The sequence below is a fragment of the Clinocottus analis genome, unplaced genomic scaffold, assembly GCF_023055335.1.
Source record: "Clinocottus analis isolate CAN_PGR_092001 unplaced genomic scaffold, fCliAna1.0.p SCAF_8, whole genome shotgun sequence".
NCBI classification, from domain to species: Eukaryota; Metazoa; Chordata; class Actinopteri; order Perciformes; family Cottidae; genus Clinocottus; species Clinocottus analis.
In genome coordinates this window covers 3099659-3119146 of record NW_027176240.1, presented here as the reverse complement: position 1 = coordinate 3119146, position 19488 = coordinate 3099659, and the positions used below count along the sequence as shown (strand labels likewise).

Below are 19488 nucleotides of genomic sequence, written 5' to 3'. Positions count from 1 at the left end.
TGGGTGAAAACATTTTGTATGGGTTTTACCATCGAAGGGGGCCCAAAGAACAAGTTCAGAGCTCCATTATTTATTTATTTATTTTACCTATTTTTAATTTATTGACAATTTGCTAATTTTTCACATGATTTTGAGCCTTTTTTCAGGGTTCCCCATGATAGCTATTTTTGGTTTCATAAGAAGCTCCATAGGGTAAAATGAAAGCAAAGTACTTTAACTTGCTATGTATTGTTTAAGAAGTATATTTTATCAGGTACATTATATCGGGTGAAATATACCCGACGTTAGTGATGGTGTGACTATTTTTAACGTCAGTGTTCGAGGGTTAAACACATTTTCTCGCACTGGGAATCGCTCCACATGGCGACTGGAGCAGACTGGAACAGAGAAGCCGTTCTGAAACTTTTTCCTCCGTCGATGCACAGATGGTCACCATGATCCATCCCTTGTGGACCATGAGTTGCTACAATTTACATTTTGCTACAAAGTAAATATTTACTTCACTGACTTAAAAGGATTTTTCCCTCTTTACATTAACAAAACTGTAAAAAAAAAAACTGCGTGTAGGTTTTCTTATCAATAACGTCATCCTGTACTCTAAACATCTCCCAGGACGGTTTGGATAATCACGTCCTTCCTCCTCGAGTGTATTTGCACTTTTGTGCTATTTACAATTTAAATCTTTTTCAGCGAGACTTACTTTGCAATTGATTTGTTCCATCGAGGTACCGTTCAGTTTACAGATGTTCGCACGTGGCAGCTGCACCGCAACAAACAGAGGTTGAGGGCTTTGCTTAGAGACACCTTAAAATAAAAAAAGCACTTGTCGAAGCGCGTCTCGTTCACACAACCCACATGTTCTCTGATCTAGTGACTCAAAAAGTGAGCCTTCATGAGGTCACCGCTTTCTTCCCACTTCTGATTCAATCAATTAAAAGATTTCCCCTCAGAAACCCGGTGTGTTTGTCCGCATTTCTTAACAGAAACGTGTGTTTTTGTTGTGCTTGCAGGTCACTTGTCGCTGCACAGACACAGGCAGAGAGCCGGGAAGGAGGGGCAGGTACTCCACCGGTCCAAACGAGGATGGGTCTGGAACCAGTTCTTCGTCATTGAGGAGTACACCGGGCCCGACTCCGTCCTGGTGGGCAGGGTGAGTCACTAAACAACGCCTTCTTGGATCAGCGGAGCCGCAAACAAATCCCCAACTCCGGTAGCATTTTAAACGCTCGCACATTCGTCAAGTGGGAGAAAGAAAGAAAGAGAGAAAGACGTTCAAGGTGAAGATGATTGGTGGTTCTCCTCCACAACAACAGCATCACTCAAACCCCCCGAGCGGCGGCTTTCATAACAAACGCGCCATATTTCATCGTCCAAAGGGTCGTAAAGGAGGAACAAGACACGCCGTTTGAATCCGCAATATTTCGGGGGGGTTGACAAAAGTTTTAAATGTATTTCTTATTAATGTTTGCCCGTCTCACTGAGCACGTCCACTTCCCTCGTCCGTCTCAGCCGTTCCGCTCCTTTAGCGTGAACAGACGCCTCGTCTTACATCCGCCGAGCTCGGTCGAGCAAACCCGTCTCGCTCTCTCATCACCATTGTCGTCTCTCTTTCCCCTTGAAGTTCTACAACATCTGAAATCCAGATGTTGTCCCAACGCCGCACAAATACTCCCCTTTCCACATGTGTCTCACGCACTTCTCCCCTCCTTCTTCCAGCTCCACTCAGACGTCGACTCGGGCGTCGGCAACATCAAGTACATCCTGTCCGGCGAGGGCGCGGGAACCATCTTCGTCATCGACGACAAGACGGGCAACATCCACGCCACCAAGACGCTGGACCGCGAGGAGCAGGCCCAGTACACGCTGACGGCCCAGGCCGTGAACAGAGACACCAACAAGCCCCTGGAGCCGCCGTCGGAGTTCATCGTGAAGGTTCAAGACATCAACGACAACCCTCCCGAGTTCCTACACGGGCCGTACTACGCCAGGGTGCCGGAGATGTCCAACGTCGGTGAGTAGAAGGAAGGAACAAAAGAGAAAAGACGGGAGCATCTTGGAAGATACGCATGTTAGCTTAGCATGTTAGCTTAGCATTTTAGCTTAGAATGTTAGCTTGGCATTTTACATCTAGAATTGCAAAACAATCTCAGCTTTCTATATCACTGAAACCTGACAGCAGGAAGTGTGACAGAGAAGTGAAAAAACAAGCAGATTGTATCGTTCGCCGACACATTCAGACGCCGTGAAGCTTCTTTTTTTTATTCCTTTTGTACACGGTCAGAAAAAGAAAGGCCTCAGCCAGGAGCGAGGAAATATTTAGCACCAGGTTGACATGGGCCGACTCCTCAGAGTCTCCTTACTCAGAGCTTTTCTGATCCTGATAGATTTCCCTTTTTCGAAAAAGACTTTGTGGTCTTGGAGAGTCTTGGAGCCCCGCCGAGGCCGACCTGAAATGAACCGCGCCGGCGCTCGTGGTCGTGCTGGTGCTGCGCTCTCTGAAAAGACGGAGAAATCCCTCCTCTGAATGGACTGGACTTCCAAAGAAAGAACTTGTGAAAGGAACCGTGAATACAGAAAGTCTGGCGGGAGGGGAGGGGATGGTGGGGCCTCAACCGAGGAAGTGGAACAGAAAGAGAAGCTGCAATTTGACTAACTAGGTCCGTGTTCCCTCATGGACGTCAGAACTAGAACAGATTGTGAAGGCGAGTCTCATTTCTTGGTAATTTACCCATGGTGCACTTGAGGTAGCCGGATGGATGAGAGGATCTTGATTACATTCATGCGCCCAGTGGATTTTGTGTAGAGTTTGGACTTTGACGCAACTGGAGACGGCTGAAAACACAGGATGATAGAGCCTATAGGGGGCGACAGCACGTGTTTGTGGGACTCGTCTTTATTATTTTTTGGGCTGAGTTGGTTTCATGAGTTGTGTCACGTTTGAACGAAAAACATAAACGTGTCAAAGTTCAGTAAACGGAGATTTGAAGTTGTTGTTTTGGAGCTTCACAACAATGCATTTTTTAAACATTTTTAAAGATTATCCAGCTGGTTTTAAAATAAGTGTTTTCATAAATCAAGGGGGTTGTAGAGCTCAGTCACCGCATTGGAGGGAATATAATGTTTTATTTAAATCGGGAGTGGATGTCTCCACCAAATGATGAAATATAGAGAAATCCGAGTTTGAGACCGGCCTCGCGGGAGCGGTTCAGCCGCAGTGTCAGGGAGGGAAGTGTGTGGGGGGGGGGGGAGGAGGCGAGCGTTTCCTCGTTCCCTTTCCTCGTCCCCACTCACTCTCGTCCGGCCGGTTGGCGGCGGGTGAATTGAGGCGGATCCGCCTCCTGACGCCGTCTGTCTTGTCCGTCCCCGCAGGTACGTCGGTGATGCAGGTGACGGCGACGGACGCCGACGACCCCACCTACGGGAACAGCGCCCGGCTGGTGTACAGCATCCTGCAGGGACAGCCCTACTTCTCCGTGGAGTCTCAGACAGGTGAGGACGGCGACTTAGGCCACGCCCACGTGCGGCGTCGCGCAAAGACACGCGGGAAGGTCCACGGCCGATCGCACATGCGTTCAAATTTTTTTAAAACAACGCGGCTAATAATCATAATCAAACTCGTCATGCACATTGAAACCAGGCGGCAACCTTTGGTTATGAAATGTGAAGTCAATACTGAAGTTGCATTCTTTGAAATGGCCACCAGGGGGCGACTGCTCTGGTTGTATAGAAGTCAATGCTTTATGTGTTAAAGCTGCATTCTCTCTCCTGACCACCAGGTGGGCGATGCCTCTGGTTGTATAGAAGTCTATATAAATGACTCTACTTTATCATTTAGTAAATTATGACCCATTGATATAAATATAATATCCAGCACTTCAACATGAAGTCAGTTGGTTTAAAAAAAAACAAGGTGCCGAAGCTAAAATGCACAAAATCGAGTCTACCACCACTCCTATGGGTGCAATCAAGCACTTTATTTTTCTTTTATATTTAGTGATTCAACCAGGCAATAGGACAAAATCACGTATCAAATATTACACATAATATATATATAATTTTCAGCTGAAACAAGTGTGCAATAACCTTAGTCATTATAACTAAAATGCATTAAAAAAGTCTGGTTGTGTGTCCCTGAAGTCTAAACTCTGCACGTCGCAGAGATCAAACCCTAAACCTGTTTCTTTCTGCAACATTTACCGTCGACTATCTTTACACAACTCGCCTCTGCGGGGATCACGTAACTGTGCGTCCTTTTCCACTGGGATCAGCGAGGAGGAGGAGGAGGAGGAAGAAGAGGAGGAGGAGGAGGCGCCGCTGCAAAGAAAGGTCCCCAGAGGACGCTCAGCCGGTCTGCAGAGAGCCTTCATTTGGGTTCGCGTCAAGAGAAGAAAGTGATCGTAAAGGAACGAGGTTGAGGAAAGACACGGAGCTGCGATGGGTCAGCGAGGGCGGAGAGAAATAGAACAGAGAGGGATGACGAGAGAGAGAGAGAGAGAGTTCATGGAAAGAGAGTTTGTTGAGGCGCGGAGAGGAAGAGGGAGAGAGAGAGATTTTGGGCCGAGTAAATCTGGCTAATCAAACCAGTGTTGGGTATTTGACTGGCTCAAATCCATAGCTCACATTTCTAATTGGTTTGGAGATTATCAGCTTTGCATGCTGTCACACACGCACACACACGCACACACACACACACACTCACACACACACGCATGCACGCACGCACACACACACACACACACTTGGCATAATATGACAGTAGAAAGCTTCAACTCCCAGACACTGCAGCGAGGCATGTCGGGAGGGAAAGAGAGAGATGAAGAGAGAGATGAAGAGAGAGAGAGATGAAGAGAGAGAGATGAAGAGAGAGAGATGAAGAGAGAGAGAGATGGAGAGAGAGAGATGAAGAGAGAGAGATGAAGAGAGAGAGAGATGGAGAGAGAGAGATGAAGAGAGAGAGATGAAGAGAGAGAGATGGAAAGAGAGATCTGGAGAGAGAGATGCAGAGAGGGATAGAAAGAGAGAGATTGAGAGAGTGATAGAAAGACAGAGAGAGAGAGAGAGAGAGAGAGAGAGAGAGAGAGAGAGAGAGAGAGAGAGATGGACAGTAGCTGATGAATTAAACAGAAAGAAGTCTTGATATATTCATAATATAATAATATATTATTTTAAAAAGAGTCGTGAAAAATTCATTATGTAAAAAAAACAAAACAAGAATCATGAAAAGGTCACGGCATGAAGACACTGTGACCTTTTGAGAAAAAAATAATTAAAAAGTCTTCGTGTCATATGTTGCAAAAAGAAATGGAAAATTCAATATATGTACAAATAATAAAAAAGGGCAAATAAATCTCAAAAAAGGTTTAGTTTGATGAAAAATGACTTCAAAAAGCCAAAATCGGGAACGAAAAGTCTTGTTTCAGCCGTGTTTATAGCACAGTAATCAAACAATATTTACAAAAACAACGTCAAGTATGTTGAAAAAAATCATTAAAAACTCAAAATCTTGTCCATAAATGCCCTGGACCGGTGTCGATATACATAATTATTAAACATAACTAGTGTGGTTGATGTTAAATCGTGTCCCTCCAGGTATCATCCGCACTGCCTTGCCCAACATGGACCGCGAGGCGCGGCAGGAGTACGACGTCCTCATCCAGGCCAAGGACATGGGCGGCCACATGGGGGGGCTGTCGGGCACCACGCAGGTCAAGATCACGCTCACGGACGTCAACGACAACCCGCCGAAGTTCCCGCAGAGTGAGTGCAATGCGTGTGTGTGTCTGTGTGCGTCTGTGTGTGTACGTGTGTGTGCGTATAACCCCGAAAACGTGTCGCTCGCCAGATAGAAGCTCGGTGAAGTCACTGCAGGGGGGAACGCGAGATAACTTAAGAAATCAATTATTAAAAGGTTATTTACTGGCCCCCCTGCGATGTCCTCAGGCGTGTGTGTGTGTGTGTGTGTGTGTGTGTGTGTGTGTGTGTGTGAGAGAGTGTGTGTAAGTGTGTGTTTAAGCCTCTCCTTGGGACATTTGGTGAATTACGGATTTTCGGAGCAATAAAAAGTCTTGAAATATTTAGCCTGGGTTTGTCGAGAGCTGCAGATTTCATGTTTTAGAGGAGAAGAAGAGAAACATGACATTTTGAATTCTTATTTTTTTCTAAATTTGCATAAGAACCCCTGAACCGTAATCGTGTCAAACGTTTCCGCAGGTATTACTCAAAGGTATTCTTGCAGGGCTAAAAAAACAGATTCACATTCTCGTACATCGGCATCACTGATCTTCACAATAGATAGAGCCATAGAGCAACTAAATGGACATTTTCTGATATGATTCTCAGACTAAAAGATGCATAAATGTAGATGTTAAATATGCGTGGACACCTGATTCCCTCCGATAGGAACGGGAGTAAAATGTGTGTATTTTAGGACTAGTTTCCAGTCTATACTTCTACGTCCAACACCCCCTTTCTATCGTCTATCTCCTTCATCCTGCCTTGGAGTTTCTTTCTGCCTCTCTGCTGTTGTTGAGTTTCCTTTCCCTCCCTTCTCTTCCTCCTCCTCCTCTTCCTCCTCCTCTCCCGTGGCGCCGAGCAGAGCAACTCCTGGAAGAGATTCAGCAAGAGTGGCTTCAAGAATGGATGGAGTGAAGGCGAGGAGGGAGGGAGTGAGGGAGGGAAGGAGGGGGAATCAGGATTTCGCCCGTGGAGAAGCAGAACAAGCGAGGAAAGAGAGGGACACGAGCAGACGTGGAAAAAGAGAGAGAGAAAGGACTCAAGACCGTCACTGCAGCTGACTCAAATCTCATTCTGCAAGTCCAAAAATGCGACATTTTGAAAGAGATGTCTTCTGAGACGGAGAGCTCAAACGAATACTTTGCATCTCCAGCGGCGTGTCGTCTGCATATCGGCGTATATTTGGAAGCGCAGCCTTTGACTTTTAATCTTTTTACACAGACGACAATGAGTGTGTTTCTAATATTTTCGAGGCCGTCCAGTTCAGCGCCGCCGCACCGTGAAGGCTCATCCCTCTCCACACCGAGCGCTATCATCGTTTAGAGGTGGAATCTACAGCTCAGGCGGCCACAAATGGATGTTAAAGCCAAGTTAACTGAGGGCCTAAAGTAGGGAGTCGGAAGAGTAATGTGTGTTTGAAGGAACAGAGCATTGCTATTGTCTAATCCACTGGTTCTCTAACTTTTTCTGTCACGCTCCACTTTGGAGGAAGCAAAATGTTCGGGCCCCAACAACATGGGAACAAAATGGTCCAACTCTTTGAGACTCCTCCATTTGGCTTTTTTAATTAATAGATTAAAGAAAATGGAAATCCCTTTCAAGTAAACCAGATTGCTCCATCTGACGAAAACTAATAACACGTGCAATCACTTTGTTAAAACAATGCAGATAAAGTTATGTATGTGCAAAAAAATAACTCATATTTGGCAAAAAAGAGGACCAAGGAAGCCGGTTGGATCCCTGTTTTCTCCCCATAGTTTCATGTTGAAATGTCCTTGAGCAAGACACTGAAGCCCCAAAGCTCCTTTATTAATTAGGATGGGTAAAATGCAGACAATAATCCCACTGTGGGATTAATAAAAAAAATCTTAAAAAGAAGAAGAAAAAATCCATTTAAAATTTAAAAATTGTAATACCTCCGCGCCCCATTAGAGGGTCGCGCCCCACAGTTTGAGAACCACTGGTCTAATCCAACACTGTACAAAGCTACAACTAGGAACTTTCATTGTGTGTTGATTCTGGCGACCCCTGTGGACAAAAGCGGTAGTGCAGCTTTCCGACGACAGTCCGTCTAATGATAAAAAAACGCTTTCAAAGCGAGTGAAGGAGTCGCTTACGAGGAGTTATCAGGCCAACCCTCAACATCCAAAGTGGATGTTAAACATTTAGAAAATAAAACAACAAAAAAAAGGACATAATGCAGGATTCATGGCCACATCGTCAGTCGTAAGTGTTTACAAAGTGCCTCTTTGCATCGCTCCTAAATATCAGCTGTGCATCGCTGGCAGTTTACATCTGTGATACACGACAAACACATCAACCGGCAATATGTCGGTACCCTCGCTCGAAGAAGTAGAAGAGAAAAAAAAGGGGGATAGCAAGTACAAACACCTGCAAGAAAAGCCTCCCAGATGGTGTGAATGAGGACAGTGATTACTTATTTAGTAGTTGGAAAGAGAGCGAGAGAGAAGGAGGGAGAGAGGGTGAGACAAAAAAAGAAATCAGATAAGCAAATCAAGAAAAAAAACACAGAGGCGAGGAAATAAAACAGATACAAAGAGAGGAAACACGACAAAAGAGATAAATACAGGCGGGAAAAAAAAAGATATATTGCACAGTTTGAGTCCCTCTTGTGTTTTTATTTTCCTTTCCTTCGTCTCTCCGTCTCACACAGACTTTCTGTCCCTGTAATTCTCTCTCTTTCACCAAATTATCAGGAGTAAAAACAAATCTTTCAGGGTTGATGTCTTACAGGACGGCGTGTCGTTTACCTCCAGGTGTGTTTTAGGATTGTTTTCCACAGGAAGCATCGCGTCTCATCGCCCATAAACAAACAGAAGAGTCCACGGGGAGGAGCTTTTCTCATCTCAGGATGTAATTTGTATGAAATCCTCCTAATCGTGATCCAGGAAGTACGAGACGAGTCCGACAGCAGAGCCTCCTTATGCCACATTTAAGAAGCAGAAGTCAACGGTGCTTTATTTGTCACGCGCCGCCATCTTTTCATGAACCTGACTTGAGTTGTATCCTGTGGAGGCAGAAGTTTATTTTGAAAAAAGCCTGACTTCCTGTGACCGGCAGAAATCTCACCTCCTCTCCCCTCTTCTCACCTCCTCTCACCTCACCTCTCCTCCACGGTGGGCAAGGTTTTTACGATTAAAAAAAGGATGGATGAGATGAGTTGGGGTAGAAACAGTTTGGTGAGCGGGTACGAGAGAGAGAGAGAGAGAGGAAGAGGAAGAGGGGGTGAAAAGGGGTAACAGAGGAGTGGTAGGAGACATATGGTCCGACTGCTCTCTTTCCACCAGCCAGGTGTCTGCTCCCTCAGACTCACCTGACACCAGCGGGGGTTTAATATCCTCCGGGCCGCTGCAGACAGATGGCGGGTCGTCCATGTTGATGCCTCTCTGCCCTCCAGAGCCGACCCGCTCGCCTCACATCGTAAACACCGTGGCGGGCGCCCAGGAATTATTACCGAAAGACTGTAAAAGAAAGCTAAAACAAGTCCATATATATATATTTATGTTTGTGTCTCTCTCTCCTAGGTGTGTATCCCATGTCTGTGTCTGAGGATAAAGTACCTGGAGAGGAGGTGGGCCGCCTCAAGGCCAAAGACCCCGACCTGGGAGACAACGGCATGGTGAACTACCGCCTCGTGGACGGAGACGGACTGGGTGTGTTCGAGATGAGCACCGACTCCGAGACCAGAGAGGCCGTGATTAAACTGAAGAAGGTGAGGAAGGAAGGAAGGAAGGAAGGAAGGAACAAGACGTCAGACTTATAGATATATAAAACTCATTTTCAGGTACCAAGTTGCGGTAACATCTTTTAAGTTGACGAGACAAACTAGTCTAGTCACATTAAAGTAAATTTGACCACATGAAGATCTAAATTGGAAAAAAAACACAAGATAGTTCATTTGTTTGTCGCTGTTTTTTGCCGTTTCGGTTCAGGAAGCTATTAGCTGTTAGCTGTTAGCTGTTAGCTGAAAGCGTCTGCTTCGTGTGCGCGTCGCCGTTGTCCACTTGCGGTAACATCTTTTAAGTTCATTTGTTTGTCGCTGTTTTTGCCGTTTTGGTTCAGGAAGCTGTTAGCTGCTAGCTGTTAGCTAAAAGCGCCTGCTTCACGTGTGCGTCGTCGTCGTCCACTTGCGGTAACATCTTTTAAGTTGACAAGACAAACTAATCAGCAAACAGTTGCTGACTAGTTTGATCTAAGTCCAACTTTTACTCAACTCCTGAAGGAAACGTCCGTATCGTTAGCTGCTAAATGCAGCGGTGACGCCGCCGCCCAGTCGGCTAAATGTAAGGCTCGAAGCTGGTAAATAAATGTTAGCATCCACCCAATAAAGTAAATTTGACCACATGAAGGTAAATTGGAAAGAAACCCACAAGACAGTTCATTTGTTTGTCGCTGTTTTTGCCGTTTCGGTCCAGTAAGCTGCTAGCTGCTAGCTATTAGCTGCTAGCTATTAGCTGCCAGCTATTAGCTGAAAGCGTCTGCGTCGTGTGTGCCTCATCATTGTCCACTTTTTTCTTCAATTTGCTGGCACAGAGATGCCCAGTTGAGGCGTTCGGTGTAGCGTGGGCTTCCCAACAGCCCCGAGTTAGAGTCCAAGCCCGAGAGTTCATATAATGTGTTAAAAAGAAAAATATGGAGCAGCGAGAAACGTGGGCGAATGCAAAAGGGCGATGCTCATCTTCTGCACGCCTCTGCCTCTAATTCTCTAAAATGCATATAGCGCTCTGTTAAATACACAGAAACACTCTCTTACACACACACACACACAAACAGCTGTGTGTAGCTGCAGCGAGCTGAATCATCTCAAATAAAAGCATTTATAGTCGAGCTGTCAGTGTTTTGTAGAAAATAAGAAGCAAAGTACATCAAGGTCAGTCTCGGTAAAGGCTTCTTTTTTATTTACTTCTCTGATTGATATCTTAGAAATGAAAAATAAGACAATTTTTAGGGGTTTTGCCAGACACGGGAAAAAGCAGGCTTGGCATCAAAATATGTAATTACACGTCATGAGCATGAAAGTGGGATGGCACCCGCGCTCGTTTCTACGGCCGAGCATTAAGACCGTGTGTGTGTGTGTGTGTGTGTGTGTGTGTGTGTGTGTGTGTGTGTGTGGTTGACTGTAAAACCAGTCAGATGCGGAAAAACTTTGAATTAAAAGCCCGTGTGAACATCTTACGCTCAACTCAGTATAACTAAAATACTCGTAAAGTACTTCATAAAAGACCCTGGACGTCGTTGTAAAAACAGTCTGGTGCATCTCACACACACACACACACACACACACACACACACATGCAGCACGGCTGTAAAAAGTCACACATAAACACGCAGATGTTAATCCGTCTGGAAAGCAGCGACAGGACTTTGCATCATTCACTCATTGAGGATCGAGAGTCTCCACCCAACGTTGGAAAAAACAAAAATCACCTCACATGTTGTCCAGAAACTGGGCACACAACCATGTGTGTACATGTACGTGTCTGTTGCTTCCTCCGGATGATGTCATGACCTTAGACACGATGCATTCTGGGACTTTTCCACAACGTAGGGGAAGTTATTTCGAGCTCGGTGGATGAAACATTGTTTGGTGTCGACATGACTGCCGTCACACAACAGTCCTGTGTCTCCTGGAACGACTGCTTAACAGGCTGACACTGATTTGAAGTGTGTGTGTGTGTGTGTGTGTGTGTGTGTGTGTGTGTGTGTGTGTTGTGCGTTTGCGTTTATTGAGTCATGATGTCTCTCAGGGGAAATCAACACCTTTTGCCCCCTCAAGGTAGAGTGCCACAGAATTAAAGGCACACTCACACACACTTTCAAATCGGCACCGAGAGTAGCCTTTACTAATCTCTATTCTCACACACACACACACACACACACACACACACACACACACACACACACACACACACACACACAGGGATGAGCTTTAATCAGCTATTCTCTTTCAACTGTGTCCTGACGAAAGCAGTCCACAGAATATTAAGGAGCTGGGTGTGTGTGTGTGTGTGTGTGTGTGTGTGTGTGTGTGTGTGAGAGAGAGAGAGAGAGAGAGATAGTGGAGGGGCATTATTGTGAATATTATTATCTCACACTGATTACAAAAGAGGGAGAGAATGAAGGGAGAGTGGCTCTATAGACTGATGGAGGGAAGGAAAGAGAGAGAGAGAGAGAGAGAGAGAGAGAGAGAGAGAGAGAGAGAGAGAGAGAGAGAGAGAGAGAGAGAGAGAGAGAGATGGAGCGTGACGGGAAAAAAAGGGAAAACGAAAGAACTGGGTCACGTCTATCCGACTGGCGTTGTACCTGTTATCAGCCGCGCTAAACACCGACGCCACCGCGACAGAGCGAGCGCGAAAAACATGGAGAGGAGGGAGGACGGCCCTCCGGCATCGAGTCCACGGCACGTGAAACCCGCTCCGGGTCCGATCGGAGCGACGGCGCCTGCTGATGCCGAGGACATGGCCGCCGCGTTTGATCATGATAATAAATAAATAACGACGTAATGCTGTGAGGTGCCACTTTGTACCACTTATAAACAGGATGAGACCGTGTGTGTGTGTGTGTGTGTGTGTGTGTGTGTGTGTGTGTGTGTGTGTGTGTGTGTGTGTAACCATAGGGTGTATATAAGTGGTCGAGTCCCACGTTGGTTTGTGGTGAAATTTGACATTTTGGCCTTTTTGGATTTGGACTTTTTTCAACCGGTGAACAGGAAGTGACCATATTTGGAGTGCGGAGGAGTGACCTGTCAATCACCTTGTAGCCCCGCCCCGAAAGCATCCTTTTATGGTCCATTTGACTCTAAATGACCATAATTTACTAGATGAACATCACGCTCATCATCATGTTTACAATGTTTACTGAGGGAATACATCAAGAGAGAAGTAGAGTCATTTATGTAGACTTCTACACAACCAGAGGAGTCGCCCTCTGGTGGTCGTGCACTATCTCTGCTGACAATGCACGTTTTAAGACATGAAACATAGACTTCTATACAACCACAGGAGTCACCCACCCTGCTGGCCACTGGCGAATGATAATGCGAGTTTAAGACACTCCGGCATCGTCTTCACTCTCTCCGAACCCGGAGGTTTTCCGTCCGTGTTGAACTCATAAATCTGCAGCCGCTCCGCTCTGCTTCCACAACTCTTCACACAGGGCTTATGAGCCCCGCTCTGCTCCCACTGGGATTTCATTAAGTGATGGTAGCCAGGAGATGAAAAGATCAAGCTCGCTCCTGGGAGTTCGCCAGTTCAACATCAGTCACACTGGCTGGGGAAAAAAAAGAAAAATTGTGGCGGGGGGGGGGACCGAAGTGGTTATTATCTGGGTTCATAATACGGCAATGATAGCATTAAGAGTGTGCGATTAAGGCAACGGCGAGCGCGAGTCGCAGCCAAAGTGCCGCTGGCAACGCACAAGTCCTCATAATCACAGCGGAGCGCCTCCCTTTGGTATTACAGCTTTTATATACAACATGGCTGCCAAGACATTTGTTGACTCCCCCCCTCTACCCCCCCCCCACATCCACAAGTACTCAGCGCATGAGAATAGAAGCGAGGAGAGAGGTCACCGTGGTCGGTATAATTGCTAAGCCACTTTTCTTTTCGAAAATGTGCAATGTATTTGCACACACACACACACGCACACAAGTCAATTTCATATCAAAGCCGTGACAAGTCAATGGGTTTTCTCCCACTACGCGGTAAGTGAGTTGGAGCTCGGTTCAATATGAGTGGATTGAATCTGAGGGTTTTTACGTCGGCCCCACCTGTGATATTGAAGGGGAGTTTTCAGCGATAACGTATTCCTAATTGGCCCGCCTTGATTATGAAGGAGTGTAATAAAGGAAAAAAAAAAGACAAAGTAACTGTAGTTTTTGTGGCTTGGGACTTGAATTCCATCTCCCACCCCAAACACTTACTACTCCCTTTCATCATGTGATTTCCCAGACTCCCAAACCTCATCCAGGCTTATTAAAAACAGCCTCGTATTGTTTTCATTTACAGAAAACAACCAAATATTTTTATTTCGGGTCCCAAACTACTCATATGCTATTAAATAATATGAAACCGTCTTGTTTTTGAGTTTTTGTTGGTCTGTAACAGTTGCGGTAATACTTCGAGTCTGCTGCTGTGATGATGTTGTAAATGTGACCGTTTTGCATTCGTGCAGCAACAGCTCCCCCTAGCAGGTGGAGGAGGGGTACTGCGCCGGCCACTCGATGGCTTTCACAGAGCCTGCGGTCCGCGGTGGCAATCAACGGATCAAACGCGGCGCCGAAGTAACGTCATCGCGACGCCGAGTTGTGAAAAATCGGACTCGCTGCTTCGCCACGTCGCGAGAAAAAACACCTTTTTTTTTTTTTTAGTTTGGATGGATCGCATAAACAGATGATATTTGATAAAAGAGGAATGTATTTTGTTTCGGGATGAACTGACCCATCTCTCTCTCTCTCTCTCTCTCCCTCTCTCTCGCTCTCTCTCAGCATGTGGACTTTGAGACCAAAAGGTCGTACACGTTGAAGGTGGAGGGATCCAACCCTTACATTGACCCCCAATACATCGCTTGGGGGCCTTATAAAGACGAAGCCACGATAAAGGTACACCTTTTTTTTTTTTTTTACAAGTGCATGTATTTTTTCGTGTGTGTGAGTGTGTAAGTAACTGTGTGCGTCGGCGTGTCCGCAGATATCGGTGGAGGACGCCGATGAGCCTCCCGCGTTCGTGGCTCCCAGTTACACCTTCGAGGTGGCGGAGAACGCGCCCGAAGGAACCCAGGTGGGACGCGTCCACGCCAAGGACACGGATGTGGCCAACAATCCCGTCAGGTAACGAGGAAACACACACACACATGCACGCACAGACACACATTCGCTCGCAGTGGATTTCAATTTTCAAACCAGTGTAAATTGGATCATCGCCAGAAAAAAACAACTTTTAAATAGAATTCCTTCAGCGACACCGAACAAACAATACGAGTCAGAGGAAGCCGGCCTTGCACGACGTATCGCTACGCAGGAAACACAGATTACATACAAAGAGTGTCACGGCGGAATAGGGACGCAAAATAGGATCACAAAAACATAGCCAGACACTTTCAACAAAACACACAAAAAACTGAAAACACAGTGTTAGAAGGAACAATATGCATGCCTCACTTTTTTTTTTCTTCTATTCACAGTAATGTTACATTAACTATACAACTAGCTCATGTTTCTATTTTTTTGTAACTGAATTATCTCCACAAAGCTCAATGTTTCCCCTCCTCAACACTTGAATATCACTCCCAGTGTATCCGTGTCTTAAAATGCAATCTTCACTAACTTAAACCCTCTCCATCCCCGACGCGCAGGTACATGATCCCCCTGCACACGGACATCGAGCGGTTCTTCAGCGTCAACGCCGACGACGGCATGATCACCACCACGCGGCCGCTGGACCGAGAGGCGCAGGCCTGGCACAACATCTCCGTGTCGGCGACGGAGATCGGTGCGTATGGACGCCGGAGCGGACGTTGTTGCGTGCGCGCGCCGATGAGAAGCAACACAACTGTCGCTGCTTATTTTGACGATTTGTGATCCGGCATCCCGGGAGGACAGTTAGTGAAACGCCGACAGTCTGCCTTGTGTTTTGATCTTGGCTGATTTGTGCGATTTATTCTGTAGAGACACAGTTAAAGATGGACAAACAGATGGAAAAAGAAATATATAAAAACCCAGACACCCACCAGGCTGTATACATTTGCTGGCACCCACAACCCAACCTGTCATTCTGCGGGTGCCGGGGAAACTGCTTGACATCTTACGTACAACATTTAAGTGGATTCAAGCTGCTGCCTTTAATTTATATTTATTTTTCCTCCCTCTGGCTGGGACTAAAGTTAGCTTCTTCTTCTTCTTCTTTTCAGTGAAGAACTTATTATATATTCAGATTCAACCGGGAGGGATTAGCTTCATGCAGACGCTCGGCGGCGGTATTATTTTTTTTTGTCGAGACGTGACCCCCAGGTAGTGTGTCGGCGGGCCGGTGTGTGTGTGTGTGTGTGTGTGTGTATATCATGTGCTGCTCGTGTCTGGTGTGTTTAGTTTGGTCGTCCAGAGATGGTCCCGCATGCTGCGGGAGTGATTTGGATTTTAAACTTCTTCTGATTTGTGATTTGGATTCACGAGAGGCACAGAAACACACAAAAAAATCTGGAGGCACAGAGTGAAGCTGTTGGCGCTTCAACAGATAGAAAACCCTCCTATTTTTAGGCCTCTGCTCGAAAATTGTATACCCAAACTGAAAGAGGGTGTATCTCTGCAACCACTAGGGCTGTTTGAATAATGTGGGTGTTATAATAAAAGGATACACATGTGAGATGTTGCTCAGATGTGTAAATATCAGTCTGTCGGTTGATGGTTAAGACTGAATGAAGATGACACACAGGAAAAAAAGAAAAGGTTTCACGTCCGGCAAGAAAAACCATGTGAACATTCAACATGTGAACATTCAACGTGAACATTCAACATGTGAACTTTCTCTCTGCAAAGGTTGACTTTGATAAAGTGAAGCAGAGCAAAGTTACAGAGGGTTTAGTACAAAGAAAATTCAGGCGAGGACTCCAAAATTTGCATTGGGGCTCATTTGCGCACGTCTGTGACGTTTACATTTTTTCATGTATCAAACCGTATATTCCACTTGTATATTAATTATAGGGTTCAATACATCCAAATACAGCAGTTTTGGGGCTTATTTTTCATAAAACAAGCTATGATTTACAGTTTTATATAACAATCACTCAGTCTTCCCCCACTATGGGGGTTAAAGAAGATCGACTCGCACAAAAAATAAAGCGGCTACCTAAAAAAGGGAACAGAGAAGCGAGAAACTGAAGCCGAGGCACCGCTAGAAACGTTTCGGTAGATCCATCCCCACCGCAGCGAGAGGCCAAAAGAGGGGACGTGACATGCCGGTCGACTCCAAGGCCCTCGGGTTCGCTTTCTCTCTCTCTCTCTCCCCGGTTTCGACCCCAAAGAAAAAGAAACCTTCCCCATCCAGTCGGCCGCAGGGGCCCCACCCTGGTATTCTGTGGTCGCGGGGCCCGAGCTACCAGAGCGCCGCGTGGTTTCCCCCGTGGCGCGCTCGACGCCAGACGGCCAGATGGAAAACGGGCTCGCCGCCCACAAAACTGAGCCCCTTTCGCAAACCGCTAACAGGCCCCGTGGAAAAGCTAAATAAATGCCTGGTAATGACAGGGTGGAGGGAAAACTCATACGCACCAGAATTACAAATATGCGAGGGCGAGGGACGGCGGAGAAACAAAATGACGGGTTTTACTTTTCTGGTTTGAAGATGAGTAGATGAGAAAAACACATTCTTTCTTCGCTAATAATCTGGAGGGATGGCGAGTCTGTGCGTCGACTGTTTGAACGTCAATCTGTCCGCGACGCTCTCGGCGTTTGTTGCTCGATCGTATCGACGTGGTGACTGACTGAGCGGGTGTTTAATTTTGCGAACACACACACACACACACACAAAAAAAGAAGAAATGTGGCCGAGTGGCTGATTGACAGGCAATCTTTGGCCGGGAAAAGATTTGTCGTTGAGCTTTGTGTGTTCGGCCAGCGCCAAACATGGATTACAATGTTTGACACGTCAGCAATTCCTGTCTCACACACACACACACACACACACACACACACACACACACACACAGACCTCACGGGGATAACTGGTCCCCACAGGGTGAGGGATATGGCAGGTTGTCCCCACCGGGATAGGAACACACACACACACACAGGTTTTCTATTGAGGGCCATCACGATTGTACCTCCCTACTAGACAACTCCAATACATCCTCTCAGCCCGACTCTTTATTAAGGTTTACTGTAAACTAGTAACAATAAAGATGTACGTATACACACACACATATATACACACACGTGAGCACAAAAGTCTGTTTTTTAAGGACTTTGACACTGCTTTGAATTTTTGTATACGGCGGGAAACAGATGACTTTGCCTTAAACTGTGTGTGTGTGTGTGTGTGTGTGTGTGTGTGTGTGTGCAGGAGGTCACCACCAAGACAACAAAGTGCATGTTCACATCAAAGTGAAAGATGTGAACGACAACCCTCCGGAGTTTGCCACCAACAACGAGGTCCTCATGTGTGAAACTGTCATCCCGGGGAAGGTACGTACCTCAGTGTGTGTGTGAGTCGTTTTGTGTCTCAGCGCTACACAAACGCATATTTTAGACGCTTATCGCCCGTGTCGCTGTGTGCGCCAGGTTATCGAGACGGTGAGCGCGACGGATAAGGACGAGATGGCTCACCGCCAACACTTCACGTTCAGCCTCGCTCCGGAAGTCACCCACAACAACAACTTCTCCGTCAAAGACAACAGAAGTAGGCCCGTTGTTGTTTTATCCTATTTCCCTTTCATTTCCTTTCCTTTTTTTCCCCTTCGTCTCTGACCCTTTTTTCCAGCCGTCCGTCTTGCAGTTCCTTCGTCTGCCGGTCGCTCCCTCCCCTTCCCTCTTTCGCTCAGATTAGATCAAAGCATAAGCAGATGGAGGCTTACGCTGCTACCTTGTAGCAAGCAGCAGGTGCTCTCTCTCTCTCTATCTCACACACACACACACACACACACACACATGCAAGTGCACACATGTTGTGCGGGCTGTATTAATTGCAGTGGGGTCTCTGTCCGTCTGTACACAAGTCTTAGGGGGCCGAGTGATTGAATTACGTTTTTGTGAGCGCTGAGAGGGAGGAGAGAAAAGACAAGAAAAGAAAGTCGGAGACTGAGAGAGGAAGAAGACGGTACAGATGGAGAAGAAGAGGCTGAAGGGAAGCAAAAGAAAAGGACACTTGGATTTGAACATAACCTCGGGGAATCGGGAAGCGTACCCCGAATGCACCTCCAACCCCAAACAGCTCGACGGTGTTAAAATCACAAAGGAATGAACATCTCAGCTGTGATGTGTTTGTCACGTCTTTCTTTTCATTTTTTTTTTTTTTACCTGAGCTGGATTTCACTAATGACATCCTCTATTAATAAAGATCTTTATTGTTACTAGTTAAACCTTAATAAAGAGTCAGGCTGAGAGAATGTATTGGAGTTGTGTAGTAGGGAGGTACAATCGGGATGGCCCTCAATCGAAAACCTATGTGTGTGTGTGTGTGTGTTTCTATCCCGGTGGGGACCACCTGACATATCACTCACCCCGTGGGGACCAATTTCCCCGTGAGGTCTGTGTGTGTGTGTGTCTGTGTGTGTGTATTCCAGACTGCACTAAAAATTGAAGGAAATGAAAGGAGATGAGAAGCGAGATTTACGTAGACTCACCCCCAAAAAAACACCTAAATCTTTTGGTAAATAGAAAGCGAGAGAGATAAAATAAATAAATAAAAGTGTCACCGTGCTGCTGCTGCTGAAGTTATAGATGTAAAAAATGATAACAGCTTTTAGGTTTGAGGACGAGGCTTCAGTGAAGATGAGGGTTCGAGGGGAGAGATATAAAGGCTCATAAGTATAGTAACACCGGGGAGTTTGTGCAAAAGTAAAACTCTGTGTGCATTTAGTGTCATTTTAAAGCTACTTTAGTTCAGTGCAGTTTCACTTATATTGCTTGGTAATGCACTTTTAATGTAAATGTTAAGAGACTCTGAAGAAAGATTTGATTAAATCTAAGCTTATAAGAAAAGTATTTTCTGATATATTAAATTTCCACTTCTTATCTCTTCTCTCCAT

General features: G+C 46.0%; 2 protein-coding genes across 2 annotated transcripts in view; one reads left to right on the top strand and one right to left on the bottom strand.

The window, feature by feature from the left end:
• The window catches only part of cdh11 (cadherin 11, type 2, OB-cadherin (osteoblast)), an 83713-nt gene that overhangs the window by 59811 nt on the left and 4414 nt on the right, over positions 1 to 19488 (top strand). Inside the window, exons 4-13 of the mRNA XM_068568722.1 lie at positions 1011 to 1150; positions 1717 to 2011; positions 3370 to 3489; positions 5590 to 5757; positions 9279 to 9466; positions 14240 to 14353; positions 14442 to 14581; positions 15106 to 15242; positions 17805 to 17926; positions 18023 to 18140. Of these exons, the coding sequence (XP_068424823.1) occupies positions 1011 to 1150; positions 1717 to 2011; positions 3370 to 3489; positions 5590 to 5757; positions 9279 to 9466; positions 14240 to 14353; positions 14442 to 14581; positions 15106 to 15242; positions 17805 to 17926; positions 18023 to 18140 (1542 nt within the window). The remainder of the gene's footprint in view (positions 1 to 1010; positions 1151 to 1716; positions 2012 to 3369; positions 3490 to 5589; positions 5758 to 9278; positions 9467 to 14239; positions 14354 to 14441; positions 14582 to 15105; positions 15243 to 17804; positions 17927 to 18022; positions 18141 to 19488) is intronic.
• LOC137780258 (pyridoxal kinase-like) overlaps positions 8113 to 19488 on the bottom strand; it is a 98230-nt gene continuing 86854 nt past the window's right edge. Inside the window, exons 12-14 of the transcript XR_011077127.1 lie at positions 9315 to 9457; positions 9068 to 9215; positions 8113 to 8761 (exon numbers count right to left, since the gene is read on the bottom strand). The gene's annotated coding sequence lies outside the window, so the exon portion shown is untranslated. The remainder of the gene's footprint in view (positions 8762 to 9067; positions 9216 to 9314; positions 9458 to 19488) is intronic.